Source organism: Mastigoproctus giganteus, chromosome 11 (genome assembly GCF_048544385.1).
Source record: "Mastigoproctus giganteus isolate SK-2022 chromosome 11, ASM4854438v1, whole genome shotgun sequence".
Lineage (NCBI taxonomy): Eukaryota > Metazoa > Arthropoda > Arachnida > Uropygi > Thelyphonidae > Mastigoproctus > Mastigoproctus giganteus.
This window is the reverse complement of record NC_143585.1, coordinates 55,048,879-55,070,026: the sequence shown is the minus strand read 5'-3', so window position 1 is coordinate 55,070,026 and position 21,148 is coordinate 55,048,879. Positions and strand designations below refer to the sequence as shown.

Below are 21,148 nucleotides of genomic sequence, written 5' to 3'. Positions count from 1 at the left end.
TCCGACAAACACAAAAAACAACAATATTTTGTGAACCCCTCACCCTGCAAACCAACAAGCAAACCAATAACCTTAAGATTACTGCATGTGTTCCAACCATAATCCTAGTATTTTATAGCATGTAGAATCTTAGACATGCTTTCATGACTTTCTTTAAGTCCAACTGAATGAAACACAGGAACTTATGGAAATACATTGCCATTATGAAGCAAAACTGCTTTTAAACTTGATTTTTGGCATCCTTGAATAAATGCCATTCATCTGACTTATGCATGACACCTAGTTTTTTCAGAAGTCCAATAATGTCTTTGCAAAAACACACACTGTCCTCTGTAGCAAAATATTTTGAAAACTTCATGTCTTTTTTTTGAAACACTGAAATCTTTGTTCCTGCTGTGAGTATATTCCACTGCTGTAACCTACAACCTAACAGTTCAGCTTGCTCTTTCGGCAAATTTAAGTCTCAAACCAAATCATTCAACTCATCTTGCTTGATTAAATGTACCTCATTATCTGAACTTACTGGCTGATAGTTGACATCTTGTGATGTGGAGGCTTCCAAGGAATTCTGAACCTGAACTTTCTCACTATTATCTTTCCCACTACTGTTATCCAAAGTTTTGGGGGACACTGGTACTGGCAAATCTTCACTGTGTGGAATGGGCTGAATTTCACAAGGTATATATGAATATATTATAGCATTTGCTTTTTTTTAGACATACCAGATATATAGATAGATGTCATACAGACATATTTGCCATACAACCCTGAGAACATGTTGCAGTCAGTTAATACTTAAACCTTGGCACAGCCTACAAAAATCCTCACCAAAAATGCTAAGTGTGCTCTCTTTAAATTGTAAATTGTTACATCAGAATTTGAACCTAAGAACCATAGGTAGAAGTCTGATTACGTTTATCACAAGAAAACAGAGGCCAGAATCGATTGCTAAAATTAAAAGAATTAGCTTATATCTCTTAAAATAAAGCAGTATGTTATACATTACTGGCTAGATCATGAGAAATTGGCATATTTTGGTAAAACATAACTTCCTCTATATTTAATAACTGTGATGTGAAACTGTCATGGTGATTTTTGAAATCTACACATCAAAATTGGTTAGAAACAGCATTTAAGTTCTTGGAGGTAAAAATCATGTATTGGCTAATGTAATTAGATCTGCATAAGTTAAAGGTATGTGATTTCTTCTTTTAATGTAATTTTATTTTATTGGGACATACAGGTATACATTTATTACTTAGGCATCTTACAAAATATAAAATCAGTAGACCTATTTTCAGTTTGTTACATTTTGAAGCATTTTTATATTTTTGTTTCCAATACAAGTGCAGTATGAAGAATAGGAAAATCAATATAAACGAAATTGGCGATACAATTACACACAAATCTTGATTATTCTTTTCTTTACTTAAGTTATTTTCGTGAAAACGAAACACAAAGGCGTTTTGAAATGCTGAAAAACTAAAAATAATCCTATTGATTTTAGGTTTTCTGTTTCCTAAGGTGTATGCTTATTCCAGTAAACTAAAATTAATTTACCAAATATTTGTGTATGTAAATAATAAAAGTATTTAATTTCATTAATTTTTTTTTTACTATATATTTCATTTATACAGCATTTAAAATTATGGTAGGCTGATAACTATTCAATTTACTGCTCCTTGAATATGTATATTATGATTATAGTTACTACATTTTATCATAGGATGCATTTAAGACATTATTTTGAATCTCTTTTTAAGGCTTGAAAACAGCTTTCAAATATCCTTCACAGAAGGATATTTGAACATTATATTTTTGGTACAGGATTACTAAACTTTCTACTTGCCAATTTCTTCCCCTCAGGTGAGTGAAATGAATATGGGTAGTCAGTTCCTCCCAGAATGAGATGGTCCTTGAAATGCTGCTGCAATAATAGCATCTTGCTGTGGGATATACCATTCTGTTGACCTTTTAAAATTCAATTTCTTGGAGCAACCAAATCATTTCAGCACATCTATGAATCTGATCATAATGATGTTGATAGTAACATTGCCTGTGTAGGGCCAATGACCCTATGATTGAAAATGGAACACTGTATTGTCGCTTGGTTGGCGCCTCCGTAGCCAGGTGGGAAGGAGCAGCAGTGCGTAGCACACGCTTCTTGATTAGACCGGGGTTCGAGCCCGTCACCACCAAATACGGAAGATGCGGAAAGGTCAGGGAATGACCACCGCATATCCCGGAGCAATATGGCCTTAGTTGCTAATGTTCCTAAAAAACCAAATAACAATAACAATAACAATTGTCGCTTGGTTGCTATACACATTCTTCTTTTAACCAAGTTCATATGGCTGATGTAAACCTAGTTACATTTGTTTCCTAAGTTTTTCATCAGGTAATGAATAAATTTCAAGAGCAGTTGTATATGCTGCTCTTGACATTCATTAGACAATGTTATTTTGGAAAAAATTCTCATTTTTGTATTTACAGGTTTTTGCTAATTTTTTTTCGTTTCATTCCTCTGAAATTCACATTACAGAGGTTTATGAATAGTTAACTGTTTTCCTAGTGGGCTCATCTCATGCAGTTTATGAGCCACGTAGATTGGATATGAATGGGCACCTAAAATATGTGCTGTTCTCTGAAGTGAAATTCATTTCATGTTGTTTTTTCATAATAAGGTGCTGAATTTTCTTGGAAGATTGTGGTGATGCAACATTATAAAACTTATATAAACACATATATATAATAAAGATTATAATAGAAAAATATTTTAGGTACAGGATTACCAAACTTTCTACTTGTCAATTTCCTTTCCCCAATGATGTTTTGTCTGACTGCGTTCACAGGTGTATTAGTAACACTTTCATCTCCTTAATGATTTTCCTTTTTCCTGCAGTATTTAACATCCACTAGTTTGGTGGAACTAAGTTGCTAGCATCTGTACTGTATGCTTTAATAGTTATTGTTTCCTGAAGTAATTTTTATTTGCTAGCTGAATTACTGCTTTCATTACCAGCAGCGCATCCATGTCCATGAAAAAAAAAAAAAAAACTGGTTCTGGTATAAACACTTTTTCACAGTTATTCATTGCTCATATACTTGATTCAGGTGAAGTTCATAAACACTGATATATTTGCTGTCACCTGAGTGGGTAGCTTCATTGTTATAATCACTGTCCTCCCCTCACTGAGTGGAAAAGACCTCAGTTCTAATCCTGTCAATGATGCAAGGAATTTTTATGGATTTATTTCACAGTGTGGCTGAATTAGTCAGTCTCATGTGAGGGTAGTATGGTTTTTTCCTTCTAGGAAAAAACTCTTGTTTTTCATTTAGCAAACAGAAAATTGACCACAGAACATACTGATTTTAAGATATATTGTATATGGCACAACATGGCCTAAGTTACTGATGTGCCCAAAATCCTACAACAGTATTTGCTGCCACCTTTTGAACTACTTTATTATGAGCCATATCGTATTTCTAATTTTACCATCGTTGCAGTGTTAAAATTTATTTTAGAAAAGAAGTAGATAAATTGTTATTCTAATTTGTTTGATAATCTGTTTTTTGTAGGCTGAAGTATGGAGTGTATTCATAGCAATCTTAAGAAAAAGTTTAAGAAACCTTCAAGCATGTTCAGAAGTTGGGCTAATTGAGCATGTTTTGCACAGGTTACAAAAAGTGGAGGAAGTTGTAGCAGGTATGTATCGGAGAAGTATGAAAGTTGAATAATTAATATACATAATGCACCATTTGCTAAATATCGCTACATTTCATAAGGAAGTTATAGTTACATTATCTCATTTAATATTTCTTCTTTGAATGCTATGAATTTGTGAGAACTATTGTTAACTTTTTGATGTAATGTATTTATTCCTATTTAAGGATTTAATCTCTCCTCTCCCCATCTCTCCTCATTACTTTTAATATACACTGAAAGGACAGAATTCATGGGATACCTGGCTCCTGGGCAATGCGATGCTGTTACCCCTCTCGCTAGTGGATGAACCCAGCGCTTGGCAGGTATATAGCTATACTGCATTCATGTAGACGGTAATTTGATGTCAGTATGGATAAACGTCGGGAGTTAACAGACTTTGAAAGAGGGATGATAGTGGGTGCCTGACACATCGGTTATTCTATTGTGGAGGTGGTACATAAAAAATGTAAAAGTGTGTCGGGAATATGGCATTTCCGGAATAACATCTCATCATGGACAGCCCCGTGGGCAGAGAAAGGTGGTGGATGAATGTGGCTGTCAATGTCTGTTTCACATTGTTTCAGCCAACCAGAGAGCAACAGTGGCACAAATCACCACTGACTTCAAAGAGGGAGGCGCCAGAAATGTCTCCACCAAGCCTATCAGGCGATCATTAGCTGCAATAGGTTATTGGTGCCACTAACCCACCGGTCTCATTGCCAACACCAGGATACAAGACTCTATGCCTCAACTGGGCAAAAGAACATCAGCACTGGACCTTGGATGATTGGAGATGGGTCTCCTGGTCCGATGAGTCTCGTTTCCAGTTATTTGGAAATCTATCTGGGTGCGTGTCTGGCGGAAACTGCACGAAGCTATGTACCTGTCATGTCAACAAGGAACTGTTCATGCAGGTGGATGGTTGGTAATGGTCTGGGCATGTTCAGTTGGCACGTTTTGGGACCTCTTGTACTTCTAGATGCATCTCTGAACAGTCGAGGTTACATGTCCATCCTTGCAGACCCTCTGCATCCCTTCATGGTCATCATGCACCCACAGGGTAATGGACTCTTCCAGCAGGACAGTGCGCCTCCCAACAGAGCTGTGGTGACTAGAACATGGTTCGAACAGCATTCTGTAGATTTTAGCTCCATGGAATGGCCTCCCTGTTCACCGGACATGAACCCTGTGGAGCATCTTTGGGATGCTGTGAAGGTCTATTCAAGCTTTGGATCCTCCACCCAGGAATGTGATGGAATATGGACAGCGGTGTAGCAAGAATGAATGGAAATACCTGTGGAACACTTTCACGAACTAGTGGACTCGATGCCTTGCCGTGACTGCCCTTATCTGGGTGAAAGATGGGCCTACCCGTTACTAGGTAGATATCCCATGATTTCTGTCTACTCAACATTAACTACTCAACTTTGGATAGATTCCATCAGTTCACCCCCCTCCCATCCCTGAGTTGCCTTATTGACTCATATTTTCAACAATTTTAAGATATGAGTCAACAACTTTCCTCTTGGTTATCACAAAATTATTTAGTTTCCAGTTATAACTTGGTATAATTTTGGTATCTCCATCCCTAAGAACTTAAGTGTGATTGTAAATACAAAATATTTATCAAGTTTGTGAGCAGCCCGAACAAGATCATTAGTAGTTATGCAAATTATATGTAGTGGACCAATGTTGTTCATTCCTTTCATCATCATCATCAGCCATTTTCAATCCACTGCAGGATGAAGGCCTCTCCAGCAACTTTCCAGTTCCTTCTGTTTTGAGCACTGGCCATCCATTTACTACTCAAAAATTCATGAATTTCATCTATCCATCTCCGCCTTTGTCTTCCAGGTTTTCTTCTAGCTCCTCTTGGGTACCATTCTGTTATTTTCTTAGTCCATCTGTCATCATGTCTTCGAGCTATGTGTCCTGCCCAAGACCATTTTAGTTCTTTAGTTTTGATAAGAATGTCCTTTACTTGAGTTTGCTGCCTAATCCATGTGTTTCTCTTCTTATCTAACAGTCTGATTCCCAATATAATTCGTTCCATTCTTCGCTGTGTAGTTCTTAGCTTCTCTTCCATTCTTTTGGTGAGTGCCCAAGTTTCACTTCCATAAGTCATGGTGGGGAGTATACATTGATTCATTATTTTACGTTTCAGACAAACTGGGATATTGCTCTTCAGTATGTGACTATATTTCCTGAATGCTATCCATCCAAAATTTATTCTTCTCTTGACTTCCAGCCATTTATCATTATTACAGCTAATAACTTGTCCCAGATAAGTATATGACTCCACCTTTTCAATTACTGCTCCTTCAATCATTATTTCCCTTTCCGTGGCATACTTGTTCATCATTACTTTTGTTTTAGCCATATTCATCTTCAGACCAAAATCCTTACTAACTGTGCATAACTGATTAAGATTTTCCTCTAATTCTTTGGGATCGTGGCTTATGACCACAATGTCATCTGCAAATCGTAAGTGGTTTAGGTACTCTCCGTTCACATTGACTCCTTTCTGCGACCAGTCTAATCTTCTGAAAGCTTCCTCAAGGGCAGCAGTAAACAGCTTCGGAGATATTGTGTCTCCTTGTCGAACTCCTTTCTCGATTTTAAATTTCCTACTGTCTTTGTCTAGTCTAATAAAGGATGTAGCACTCTCATATATTTTCTTCAAAATCATAATATATGGAGTATCTATGCCTTGTCTTTCCAGTGCCCGAAACATTGCCTTATGCTGTATGGAGTCAAATGTCTTTTCATAATCCACAAATGCCAGGCATAATGGTGTTTTATATTCATTTGCTTTCTCCATTAGCTGTGATATTACGTGAAGGTGATCCATAGTTGAGAATCCTGTCCTAAAGCCAGCTTGCTCTTTCGGTTGATTCTCATCAAGTATTCTTTCTAATCTGTTAGTAATGACCCTTGTGAACAACTTGTAAATATGGGATAACAAGCTAATTGGTCTATAATTTCCAATTTCTGATTTATCTCCTTTCTTATGCAGCAAAACTATGATTGCATTATTCCACTGCTTAGGCATCACACCTTTTCTAATGCACTTTGTGAAGAGCCTTGCCAGTTTTTGTGTTATGTCTCTTCCTCCCAATATTAACAACTCTACAGTAACTTCATCTTCCCCCGGGGCTTTCCGATTCTTCATTTTCTTCAATGCATGTTCTACCTCATCAGGAAGAATATCGGGTATGTCGTATGTGTTGCTACTTTGCAATCCATCTTCCCCACTGCTGGTATCATTCCCTTGCTCCTTGTATAATTCTCTATAGTAGTCTTCTGCTATTTGAATTATGCCTTCTCTGCTGTTTATAAGTACACCATCGCTATTCTTCAGTTTCAGTATCATTTGTCTTTCTGTATTACTGCTCATGGCTGCTGATTTAAATCCTTTGTTTTCCCTTAATGCTTGTTCTACTTTTCTTGTGTTAAATCTTCTTATGTCCTCTCTGAGTCTCTTTCTAATGGCTTTGCATAACTCAGTATACTCAATTTTCTCCCTGTCAGTGTTTTTCTTGCTCTTCATTTGTCGTCTTTGGTTCATCATGACAAGTGTTTCTTGACTAATTTTTTCTTCTTTGGATTTCTGTTTCCCTATAGGTTTCTTGGGCTTTATCACTTTCAGAAAGTTGTAATATTCCTCGTCGATATCTTGGTCCTGAGCAGTCTGCAGAAGCTCAAACTTGTTCTTAAGTTCCAGTACATACTGCTTTTTCTCCTCCTCTGTTATTTCAAAGACCTTTGTATTATTTACTCGAGTCAGTTTTTTCCTTTCCTTTCCTACATCTATATCAAGTGTACATCTTACCATTCTGTGATCACTTCCAACATTTACCTTATTCAGGACGGTAACATCATTCACAATATATCTTCTGTTAGTGAGGATGAAGTCGATTTCATTAGTTGTTAATCCACTTGGACTCTTCCAAAGAATTCTTTGCCTATTTTTCTTTAAATTCTTACCCAAAGTCTTGTAATCTGTCTTAGCTTGACTTAACCCTCTTAGTAATTTGATTGTAGACTAGTTTGTACCTACTGTAGGTTTCTGAGTCCCTATAATTATCTCATCCAATGTTCTTCTCCACCACTATTAATCAGTTCATATAATATACATATAACCATAAAACTTGAACAATATCTCTTAGTTGTATAAAAAGCCTTATAACATCTATGATTGCATCCCTGAATGCTTCACATTTAGAATTTGCAGTTGGTCCCACTGAAAAGAATACCCTCGATTAATAGTTCTATTTATAAGTAAATCCCATACCAACCTATTATGGTCACTGCCACCTAGTAGAGGTAGTGATCATAATAGGTTGATATAGGATTCCTTTATTTCGATATCTTTATCACAGTGCAGTGGTGAAGGAAAGTTAGAACAGTAGATCCCTTCATGTGCCGGGAACGGTAACCAGATAGTGGCAGTTCTTGCTGCTATCTGGACTAAGTGACCAGTCACTCAACTCAAACAACATAACCAAACACTACACTATGATACATTGCCATCACTTCATTGATTAGCCTTTGTTAGTACAGTATTTTCATGTTGCACAGTGGAGTTGCCATAGTTTGGTCAGGTCTGCGTGCGCACACACACACACACACACACACACACACACACACACACACACACACACACACACACACACACACACACACACACACTAACTAACTAAATAAATAAAAAATCCTTTTCATGGACTTTCCACTTTCAAGAATTTTTCACATCGTAGAAGCTGACCAATCGGTATTAATTTCGAAACTTGGATGGTCTGAATATGTGGCCCCTTGTAATGCATAGGAGTAAATTTGTAAATTGTAAACTGTATCTGTATGATATTGTAAATAGACATTGGGGTTGCCACAGGTTGGCTGGGATCATGTGGAACAAGTAAATAAATATGATATGTCCTTTCCATGCACATTGTACTCTCCATATTCATATTTTACATGCCTTGTGTCTGAGTAGCACCATATTCTTGATATCCCTATAATGTCTGCATTTGATGACTTAATCAGTACTTAAAATTCATCAAATTTATTTGCTGTATTCCTAGCATTAATGTATAAGAAATCTGTTTTTGCTTTTTGGAATTATAAAATAGCTCATATTTTCTTGCCTTGTGTGGAACCCCAACAGGTGTTATATTCCTCCACCTTGTTTTTCAGACTGCTGCTTGTATCTCAGTAGAAGTAGCACAAGAATTGATTTGACTTGTCCTTTTGGCTGCCAAAGGGATAGGTCTGTGTATCTTCTTAAACTAAGAGTTGCTGACCCACCTAATACTGCCTCTATGGTATCAGCAAATATTCTCGCACTCCTTCCATTTAAGTGTATTCCATCCTCTAAATCTGCTGTTAACAAGTATTGACACCATGCTAAGAAAAATTCTACCCCATGAGCAAGGTACCTCCGTAGCCAGGTGGGCAGGAGCAGCAGTGCGAAGCACACGCTTCTCGATTAGACCGGGATTCGAGCCCATGACCACCAAATACGGAGGATGCGGAAAGGTCAGGGAATGACCACTGCATATCCTAGAGCAATAAGGCCTTAGTTGCTAATGCTCCTAAAATCCAAATAACAAACAAACTTCAGATTTAATCATAACTTGCAGCTTTTTTTCTGAATATTTCTTTATTCTTGTTTTGTAAAATCCTCAGATTTCCTATTCTTAATGTCACATGTACAACAACATCACCTTTTATGTTCTTAAAAGATAACTTTTAAATCATCATCATTAATTTTAGCTACTGGCAGACATACTCTGGTTCTTTTCCACCTATCCATTTTGCACAATGTATTTTCTGTTTTCTTGACACTAGAGTAACCAACATTAGCTACTTCCTCGGGACTAGTGCTCTCTGCCATTGGTTGTCTGATTCACATGTTTTGGCACAAGCATAGAGTTGAATGCTTGATGGGCTTCCTCAGCTTAATTCCTTCAAGGGCATCATGTTCTTCAAGTTTTTATATTCACATGTCAGAATGTCTGAATTGTTTTTAATCTCCTCAGCAAAGCATTTTGACACAGTTCCACATGAGCGACAAGCTGAAGTGTATTGGGATTATGGGCAATATCTTGAGTTTCATCCTCTAAAGGAAGGTAATTTTTTTATAGTGGATTTGGGTTACAAGTGGGTATCCCTTGAGATTTAATGTTAGGGCCATTCATATTCTACAGATATTTCCATGGGCACTGTTCTTTTGAAATGGGCTTCTATAATTCCCACTCTCTTTCAAAACAGTCCGAACACATGCTGCCACCAGTCAACATCCATTTACTGTCCAACTTCAAACTCACAGAACCAACTTTTCATCTTCCTCGTTTATTCATTCAACTGTCGTTTTCTAGAACAACCTTCCTTCATATGAAAATGATGATTAAGTGTTAGCCAGTAAAATAATTTAATTACAAATAGATACTGAATATCTTTGATTACAAATAGATACTGAATATCTTTGATTACAAATAGATACTGTAGCTTTCGAGACAAATCGTGCCTCTTTTTCAACAGAAAAATTGAAACTTAATTATTCTAACGGACACAGTTATGCGTGCAGTGAGGCATGCTAGGGCACGAGGTAGGTCATTCAATTATTAAACTGGTGTTCATTGTTGCTGCACGGATGTGTGCAGTTTTTCTTCAGCGCTTGTCTAGACATAAAACGGTTGTCTCGAAGATGGGGTGTAGTCTCATGCCTTTGCAGCGGTTCATGGCTCTCGAATTGCCTGATATATTGAGTGACTAAGCAGAGGCGGTGGCGAAAGTGTCGGGAGTGGTCAATTATTTCACAGTCCTGCTTGGGATTTGAAGTCGTGGTGGGTGGACCAGAAGTGTTCCGCGATTGCGGACTGGTCGGTCTCAGCAAGGCGAATCGCTCTGTTGTGTTCTGCAAGGCGGACTTGAAGATGCCTCGAAGTCTCTCCTATGTAGCAGCTGCCAGTCTTTGCAGGCTATGTGGTATATTTCACTGCTGCGTAAGGGGTGACAGGGGTCTTTATACTGGGGGCGCCTCCGTAGCCAGGTGGGAAGGAGCAGCAGTGCGTAGCACACGCTTCTTGATTAGACTGGGGTTCGAGGCCGTCACCACCAAATACGGAGGATGCGGAAAGGTCAGAGAATGACCACCGCATATCCCGGAGCAATATGGCCTTAGTTGCTAATGCTCCTAAAAACCAAATAACAAACAAACTATCTTTACACTGGAAACTAGAGAACGTAAGCTTCTACCAGGCAACTGTACGCATTTTATGCGGTATTCTCTGAGGATTTTCGAGATCTGGCCCAACATGCCTGGATAGTAGGGAATGTAGGACGACTACATTCTACCTGGATAGTAGGGAATGTATGATGCATGACTCCAGTATATGAACTTGTGACAGATCCGCCCATTAAAGTCTTAAGACGTTTGGAGTCATGCGTCAATAAACTTGTCTATGCATGGTTTAAAGCCAAGAAAATTTCTGCTCTGACTCAGCGACTTCTTCATGCCATGGGCTGCCAACTGCCACAGTTTTATGAGTTACCAAAAATCCATAAGCCAGGTGTTCTTCTCCAGCCCATAGTGTCCTGCTGCAATGCCACTGAACTGTCCAAATATATTGCATGACTCCTCAACACCTCTTGTAGGAAATACCACCCACACTGTCAATAACAGCTGCGAATTCATTTGCCTTATTAAAGAGCTCTCAATTTCTGACAACGCTGTTATGACATCATTTGATGTAGTGTTGCTATTTACATCAATCCCTGTCCAACAGGCCGTACACTGCACCAAGAGGCTCCTTGAGAATGACTCAAACCTTCCAAACAGAACATCACTGTCTACTGATGACATCTGTACCACCCTCAACCTGTGCTTGTCAGGCAGCATCTTTACCTTTGAGGATTCCGTATACCAGCAAGTACATGGCACTGCTATGAGTATCTCCGTTAGTTCCGTAGTAGCCAACATCGCCTTGGAAGAACAGATATTCCTGAACCCACCAGTACCTATTACAACATGGTGCAGATACGTTGATGACATCTTCACCGTCATCCCACGTGGCTCTGAAACAACATTGCTAGAATATCTCAATTCCCTGTCTGTGTTCATCCAGTTCACTATAAATCTAGAGTTAGAGGTTAATGGATCTCTCCCATTCCTGGATGTCCTAGTAAAATGTGTGGGCCTATACCTAGAAACCTCAGTATACTGTAAGCCTATGTGGTGCGGACAGTTCACAAACTACAGATCCGGCCATGCTCCTAGTCATCTCAATGGCACTGCCTGCACTCTATTCTCCAGAGCTTGGAGCCATTCCAGCACAGATGAAGCTAGGCACAACGAGATTTCTAGAGTGAGGACAGACTTAATCAATTGTGGCTACCCAACACACGTATTAGACAAGTGCTTATTGCAAGCACAGGAGCTCACAGTCCACTTGAGACCACCACCACTAACTCAGGGCAATATACCTACTGCCTACATTCCCTACTATCCAGGCATGTCGGGCCAGATCTCAAAAATCCTCAGAGAATACTGCATAAAATGCAGTTGCCTGGTAGAAGGTTACGTTCTCTAGTTTCCAGTGTAAAGACCCCCGTCACTCCTCTCTTATGCAGCAGTGTAATATACCGCATAGCCTACAAAGACTGTGACAGCTGCTATATAGGAGAGACTTCGAGACGCCTTACAGAACACGACAGAGCGATTCGCCTTGCTGAGACCGACCAGTCCACAATCGCGGAACACTTCTGGTCCACCCACCACGATCTCAAATCCCAAGCTGGACTATGAAATAATTGACCACTCCCGATACTTTCGCCACTGCCTCTGGTTAGTCACTCAATATATTGGGCAATTCGAGAGCCATGAACCGCTGCAAAGGCATGAGACTACACCCCATCTTCGAGACAACCGTTTTACGTCTAGACAAGTGCTGGAGAAACACTGCGCATGTCCTTGCAGCAACAATAAACACAAATTTAATGATTGAATGACCTACCTCGTGCTCTCGCACGCCTCACTGCACGCATAACTGTGTCCATTAGAATAATTAAGTTTAAATTTTTCTGTTGAAAAAGAGGCATGATTTGTCTCGAAAGCTATACTATCTATTTGTAATCAAAGATATTCAGTATCTATTTGTAATTAAATTATTTTACTGGCTAACACTTAATGATCATTTACCATGGAACCCAGTACAACAGGCCCATTTGTCCTCTTCCTTCATACGTATTTCCTGAAACTTAGTCTACAGAAGTTCGAGTCTAATGTCAACAAATGTCTTCTTTCGTCTTCTCAACCTCCAACCCAAGCATGGTATTATAGGTTCTAATACCTCTCATGTTTGGGGTTTTCATAAAAAAAAAAAATCTCTAATTTTCTTGAAAGATATTGACAAGTGAAAGTACTTTGTTGATTTTGAAGATTATGTGGAATGTTGCAAGTCAGTCTGAGCTTTTTCAGAACAATATGGACAGAATTTGTGGATGGTAGGAAAAATGGCAGTTATGGTGTAATCCTATGAAATGCATGGTTGCAATTATATATTAAAAAAAAAACAAACTAATCATAATTTGTACACTAGATGGTGTTCAGCTGAACAGCATAAATGTGGGGAGAGAGAGAGAGAGAGAGAGAGAGAGAGAGAGAGAGAGAGAGAGAGAGAGAGAGAGACACACTTGTGTATTATGATTCATAGATGATTAGGGGTTAACATACAGTGTAAATGTATGTCCAGGAATGTGCATGGTGTCTTATCAGTGATTTACTTTACCCCATTTTCTTTGTAAAGGTATATTCTTTGTATTTTCAGTAAATGTATTGGTTTGCAAGGAAAGTAAAATTATCTATAGTTTCATTTCAAAGAAATGAAACTATAGATAATTTCAGTAACCTGTGCGTTATGCTATATGTAATATGTTGTAGATATAGTAATATAAGCATCAGGCTGTTTTTGTTTTGCATTTTATTGCTAATTTCAAGATTTTTGCTTGGTAAAAGGAGTAAATAAGAAGTAATAAGGACCAAATAAATAGAAAATTAATTTAATTAGTTGCTTTGGTTATTTTAGGAAATTTAGTAATGATTCTAAATTAAATTTTTTTTTAAAGCAGGTAAGGTAATATAAATCTTTAAATTTATACTTTTTTTCACTTTCTGTAATTAGGGTGTATGTGTGTTTATATATTAAAATTTCACAAGTTTCATACATTTTTCAGATCTACTTATTGAGATGTTAGGAGTATTAGCAAGTTACAGTATTACCGTCAGAGAACTGAAATTATTAACTGGTTGCATGAAAGCAGAGAGTGGAAGATGGGTATGTTTACCAAATTTTTTATGTTGAATTTCCCACATTAACACTTGTTTTTCATGCCAATGAAATTTTTTTTTTTTTTTTTTTTTAATGTTCTGTCTGATTCTTAGATATGCTTTGTTTTAATATAAAGCATATCTGGTTAATTGTGTTAACATGAACATCATGGCATAATTTTATGTGCATGAGTGCTAATATGTTGAAAAAAAATCAATCAGATTATATACATCGATGAGCCAAAACATTATAACCACCCACCTAAATAATGTGATGTTGGTTCTCCATGTGCAGCCAAAACAGCTCATACTCCGGCGAGGCATGGACGCTACAAGATTTCTAAATGTGTCATCTGGTAACATCACGTAACCAGCAGATCCTTTAACTCTTGTAAGGTCTGTGGTTGAAATGCCGCATATCGGAGTTGCTGTTCCAACAGATGCTCAATGGAATTGATGTCTGGAGAATTTGGGGGTCAGGGCAATACCTGGAAGTCTTCCTCATGTTCCATGAACCAGTCTCGAACAATCCAGGAGAGACTGCTTCTACAGGGATGGGATAAACTTAAATAGAAAGGGTGCAAGAATATTTGCTGATGCTATCGAGGCAGTGTTAGGTGGGTCGGAAAACTGCTAGCTTGGGGGAAATCAAGGACTAATAGATTAACAGTAGCCACTGGCAGAGGTGAAAGTGATTCTTGTACTGCTTCTATTGGAATGAGCAGAAGCCTGGAAAACAAGATGCAGGATATTTCAGAGACTGCTGGGAGTCATTGCAGTACAAGTAAACAATGGGTTGTGTTAGGGTAGCTAAAAATATGAACAGGTACACCAATGCTAGGAGTTTTGTAAATAAATTTGATGAATTTGAGGTATTGCTCAAAGCATCAAAGGCGGATATTGTTGGTGTCACAATATCCGCCTTTGTGTCACACAGATATAAGTAATGCAGAACTGGAATTTGGGGAGTACAATGTCTACAGAAAGGATAGACAGGATAGGAAGGGAGGAGGGGTTATACTATTAGTTAAGAAACACATAAAATCCAAGGAAGTGAAGCCAGTCGACATCGCTGAACAGTGCAGTGTCGAGTCAGTTTGGTGTGACATAAGCATTGGGAGATCAAAATTGAGAGTAGGAGTGTGCTATAGACCTAATGACTCTTATGAGTATAATAAGAAACTGTACAGGGAAATAGAGTGGGCCAGTAAATCAGAGAGTCTTATAATGGGGGATTTTAATTTCCCAGATATTGACTGGAATTTGTGGGTTGGTCACTCACACACTAGCAAGGCTTTTGTGGATTTATTGGATGATTGTTTTCTACATCAGCATGTTCGGGAGGCAACAAGAGGGAGTAATACTCTTGATTTGATTATCAGTAGTGATTCTTCATGCATTAAGAATCTGCAGATAAAGGAACCACTAGGTGGCAGTGATCACAGTGTGCTGAAGTGGGATTTACTCAAAGAGGTAACTACCATTAGGGGTAAAGGGAGGGGTTATTGCTTTCGTGAAGGCGACTACGGTGGTCTGAAACAGTATTTAAATTCTATATGGTGGGACCAACTGATGATGTTACCAACAGCAAATTCAAAATGGAAGCATTCAAAGAATTTATATTGGAAGCTACTAGGCTTTACATACCAACTAAGAAATATTGTTCAAGGTTTAGGCCTAAATGGATGTCAGAGGAACTAATGAGACATATGGCAGAGAAGAAATATGGATGGGATACATATAAATTAACATGTGACACAGAAGCCTATGATAGATATAAGTTGATCTGTAACCAAGTTACAAAGGAGGTTAGGCAGGTGAAGGCAGATTACAAGAAATCTTTGTCAAAGGATGCAAAGAAAAACAGCAAAGAGTTCTTTACTTATGTAAACTCTAGAAGGAAAGGAATGAATCAGATTGGTCCACTTGATATCGATGGTTCAACTGTTGATGATCCTGCTCAGGTAGCTAACAAACTAAATGAATATTTTGCATTGACATTCACACATGAGGAGTTATTCATCAAGGGGAATGCTAGAAGTTTATTCATCAAGGGGAATGCTAGAAGTTTATTCAACTCTGGCAGTAAGCTAGCTAACCTTGTAATAACTGAGAGTAAAGTGGAGGAGAAATTGTGAAGATAAACACAAGAAAGGAACCTGGGGTGGATGGGATCTATCCAGTTATATTAAAGGAGGCAGCAAAGGAAGTAAGCAAACCCTTAGCCATAATTATCAGAGCTTCCTTGGACTCAGGGGAGGTACCCATAGACTGGATATGTGCAAACGTGACCCGAATTCACAAAGGTGGATCAAAGGCTGACACAAGTAATTAGCATTAATAGAGGCATATGATGCAAGAAAGCAAGCTTATTCAGCATCAGCCAAAAAAAAGGAAAGGAAAAAAAAAAAAAAAAAACACTCCACTTCACCCCTCCGTTCGTTCGAAATACCTGTTCAGCTGAGCCTTAAATTTATTTAGGTTATCAACATCCACAACAATGGATGGAAGTCTGTTCCACCAACCAACTACCCGCTGGCTAAAGGCAAATTTCCGCACATCTATCCTACATTTGTCTTTCCTCAATCTGAATTTATGCCCTCTGAGGTGATTATTCTGAGCAAGAGGAACAATCCCATCAGCATTGAGCATGTTCAAACCATTCAAGGCTTTATACACCTCTATCAGATCACCTCGCTGGTGCCTAGTCTCCAGACTGTAATTTGCAGAATTTAAGCCTTTCTTCGTAAGAGCAACCCTTTGTTCCATTCACTAATCTTGTTGCCCTTCTCTGTACTCGTTCCAGCAGCTCTACATCCTTCTTGAAATGAGGTCTCCAGACCTGTATACAGTACTCAAGGTGTGGCCTGACCATTGCCTTATACAATAGTCCACGATGAGCAGTGTCCATTGATTACCACTCTCTCTCTTCTCACCCTCAACCACCCCTTTATCCACAGCAGCAATTTGCCTAGAGTGCCACACTGCTCCAATTTGTACAGCAGCTTTCCATGTGCAACAGTATTAAAAGCCTTTCTAAGATCCAAGAATATAATATCAAAGTTATTCCCTGCATCCAGTTCTTTTGACTGCATCACAGTATCCAATCAAATTTATCAGGCAAGACTTTCCCTTCACAAAACCATGCTGTGTCCGAGCTATAACTGAAGTCTTGTCTAGATGATCCTGCAGTGCTTCTTTAACCAGTGCCTCCATTAATTTTCCTGGAACAGAAGTCAAATTCACTGGTCTATAATTACTTGTGTCAGCCTTTGATCCTTCTTTGTGAATTGGGGTCACATTTGTACATCTCCAGTCTATGGGTACCTCCCCTGAGTCCAAAAAAGCTCTTATAATTATGGCTAAGGGTTTGCTTACTTCCTTTGCTGCCTCCTTTAATATAACTGGATAGATCCCATCCACCCCAATTTCCTTTCTTGTGTTTATCTTCACAATTTCTCCTCCACTTTACTCTCAGTTATTACAAGATTATCTAGCTTACTGCCAGAGTTGAATAAACTTCTGGCATTCCACTCGCTGAATAACTCCTCATGTGTGAATGTCAATGCAAAATATTCATTTAATTTGTTAGCTACCTGAGCAAGATCATCAACAGTTGAACCATCGATATCAAGTGGACCAATCTGATTCATTCCTTCCTTCTAGAGTTTACATAAGTAAAGAACTCGTTGCTGTTTTTCTTTTCATCCTTTGCCAAAGATTTCTCATAATCTGCCTTCGCCTGCCTAACTTCCTTTGTAACTTGGTTACAGATCAACTTGTATCTGTCATAGGCTTCTGTGTCACATGTTAATTTATATGTATCCCATCCATTTTTCTTCTCTATCATATGTCTCATTAGTTCATCTGACATCCATTTAGGCCTAAACCTTGAATAATATTTCTTATTTGGTATGTAAAGCCTAGTACCTTCCAAGATAAGTTCTTTGAATGCTTCCCATTTTGAATTTGCTGTTGGTAACATCATCAGTTGGTTCCACTGTATAGAATTTAAATACTGTCTCAGACCATTGTAGTTGCCATTACGAAAGCAAAAACCCTTCCCTTTACCCCTGATGGCAGTTACCTCTTTGAGTAAATCCCACTTCAGCACACTGTGATCACTGCCACCTAGTGGTTCCTTTATCTGCAGATTCTTAATGCATGAAGAATCACTGCTGATAATCAAATCAAGAGTATTACTCCCTCTAGTTGCCTCCCGAACATTCTGATGTAGAAAACAATCATCCAATCAATCCACAAAAGCCTTGCTAGTGTGTGTGACCAACCCACAAATCCCAGTCAATATCTGGGAAATTAAAATCCCGCATTATAAGGCCCTCTGATTTACAGGCCCACTCTATTTCCCTGTACAGTGTCTTATCATTTTCATCAGAGTCATTAGGCCTATAGCACACTCCTACTCTCAATTTTGATCTCCCAGTGCTTACATCACACCAAACTGACTCGACACTGCACTGTCCAGCGATGTAGATTGGCTCCACTTCCTTGGATTTTGTTTCTTAACTAATAGCATAATCCTTCCTCCCTTCCTATCCTGTCTATCCTTTCTCTAGACATTGTGCTCCGAAAATTCAAGTTCTGCATTCCTTATATCTGTGTGACACCAGATCTCTGATATCCCAACAATATCTGTCTTTGATGTTTTGAGCAATACCTGAAATTCATCAAATTTATTTACCAAACTCCTAGCATTGGTGTACACGCAAGTATACATGCACCTGTTTCTATTCTTAGCTACCCTAACACAACCCATGTGTTTACTTTTACCGCAGTGACTCCCAGCAGTCTCTGAAATATCCTGCATCTTGTTTTTTAGGCTTCTGCTCATTCCAATAGAAGCAGTGCAAGAATCACTTTCACCTCTGCCAGTGGCTACTGTTAATCTGTTAGTCCTGGTATCCCCCTAAGCTAGCAGTGTTCCGACCCACCTAACAGTGCCTCGATAGCTTCAGCAAATATTCTTGCACCCTTTCTATTTAAGTGTATCCCATCTCTGTAGATGCAGTCTCTCCTGTTAACAAGTACAGACCAGGCTGAAAAAAATTCTAACCCTTGAGTCTTGCACAATCTTTCCAGGGCTGAATTGATCGACAAAGCTCTCATCATATACTCCCTCCTGTCGTGTCTGGACAGAATTGCAGACACTTTTAAATTCAGCCCTAATTGACAGCTTTTTCTCATCAGTGACTTGTACTTGTTAAGTAATTCTGCCGGTCTCCTACTCTTAATATCGTTAGTGCCAACGTGTACAACTATATCACCTTTTTGTCCTTAAAAGATGATATCCGCTCTACAACGTCATCAACCTTTGCCCCTGGCAGACATACCCTGGTCCTCTTCCACCTATCCTTTTTACAAAGCATGTTCCCTGTTTCCCTGACAATAGAGTCACCAAGAACTACTAGTTCCTGTGGAACCAGCGCATTCTGCCTTGGAGGTTGCTGCTGCATTGCGTGATGACCAAGTGTAAGCTCTGGCGTTGATGTGGGCAGCTGAGAGCTTGATGGGCCCCTCAATTTAGATCGTTCGAGGGCATCCACCCTGTCCTTCAACCTCTCATATAGGCCCATAACAACGCTGAGTTGTCGCCTGATTTCGTTACGGTCCTTGCATCGGCACACACTAAGATGTCCCCCATGGCAATATCATGTCCCGTACCCGATTGTTCCACAAACATCATGCAAGTAGTGCATTTTAAAAGGCTGTGATTCAGAGGGCAACTGCCCCACTCTGTTCTCCCCTGAGCCACAGCACTCCCATTAGCTTGAGCCTTTTGGTTTGCTGCTTTGGTCTGAGTCATCATTTCGATTTAATTTCAATAAAATTTCAATTTCAGTACAAAATTATAACCCTAAACTTGTATCCGAACACAGTTATAACGCTATATATATTTTTCAGTATCGAGTATTATCTACGAGTTCGTTTATATAACTTCTGTATCAATTTATGTATTAATTAATTATGTTACGTTTGTAATCTCATTCGTTATATGTATTTATTTAAAAGTACAATTTAATTGACAACGAAGTTTAACAAAATTAATAGATTTTACTGATTAATTGGCAATATTATATTATATACTGTACTATACTAAGCTTACGCTATCTAGTTCGGGATATAACGTTGTGTCGTATAACAATGGCGGCAAGTTACGAACGGTAAATCTATGGACACTTAAATATTAATTAACTTCTAAATCTCGCTGTCTCAATTCAGAATAAACTAAGGATCCTGACTTGGTGTATAAGCTACTTATAGAAAATAATTTGATGTAACAATTGGTCAATAAAGCGGCTAAATATTGCTAAAAAACTTCTTGTTCAGCGTAGCTGCAACTTGTTATACATGGATTTGATACCCTTACTGATACTTTTTGCAGTTACAAGGCCGAGAAGAGAATAAATACACCAGATTAATCAGAAAATCACAAAATAATGCTATACTACTAAATTTAAATCAAAAGTTTTAGAAAAACAATAATTTCAAATCAATAAATAAGAAAATCCACTTAGCGGCTTTGAACACGTCTGACTCCCACTAGCCACTAGTTATAGCTCGGACACAGCATGGTTTTGTTAACGGAAAGTCTTGCCTGACCAATTTGATTGGATACTATGATGCAGTCACAAAATAACTGGATGCAGGGAGTAACTTTGATATAATATACTTGGATCTTAGAAAGGCTTTTGATACTGTTGTACATGGAAGACTGCTGCACAAATTGGAGCAGTGTGGCACTGGAGGCAAATTGCTGCTATGGATAAAGGGGTGGTTGAAGGGGAGAAGACAGAGAGTGGTAATCAATGGACACTTCTCATCGTGGACTATTGTTATTAGGGGAGTCCCTCAGGGTTCAGTGTTGGGTCCATTGTTGTTTTCTGTATTTATAAATAATATTGATGGTGGTATATAGAGTTTAATGTCCAAGTTTGCAGACGATAGAAAGGTTGGCAGGGTTGTTAAGGACAGCAGTCTCAGAAAGTTTTTAAATTCTGTACAGTGGGATAAACTGACGATGTTACAAACAGTAAATTCTAAGTGGGAAGCATTCAAGGAATTCATCGTGGATGCTACTAAAAGTTTCATAC

At 38.5% G+C, this 21,148-nt stretch overlaps 1 protein-coding gene across 1 annotated transcript in view; it reads left to right on the top strand.

The window, feature by feature from the left end:
• Nucleotides 1-21,148, top strand: part of rg (A kinase anchor protein rugose) — a 1,582,765-nt gene that overhangs the window by 58,061 nt on the left and 1,503,556 nt on the right. The window contains exons 3-4 of the mRNA XM_090384432.1: nucleotides 3,580-3,706; nucleotides 13,943-14,043. Coding sequence (XP_090240558.1) covers nucleotides 3,580-3,706; nucleotides 13,943-14,043 — 228 coding nt within the window. The remainder of the gene's footprint in view (nucleotides 1-3,579; nucleotides 3,707-13,942; nucleotides 14,044-21,148) is intronic.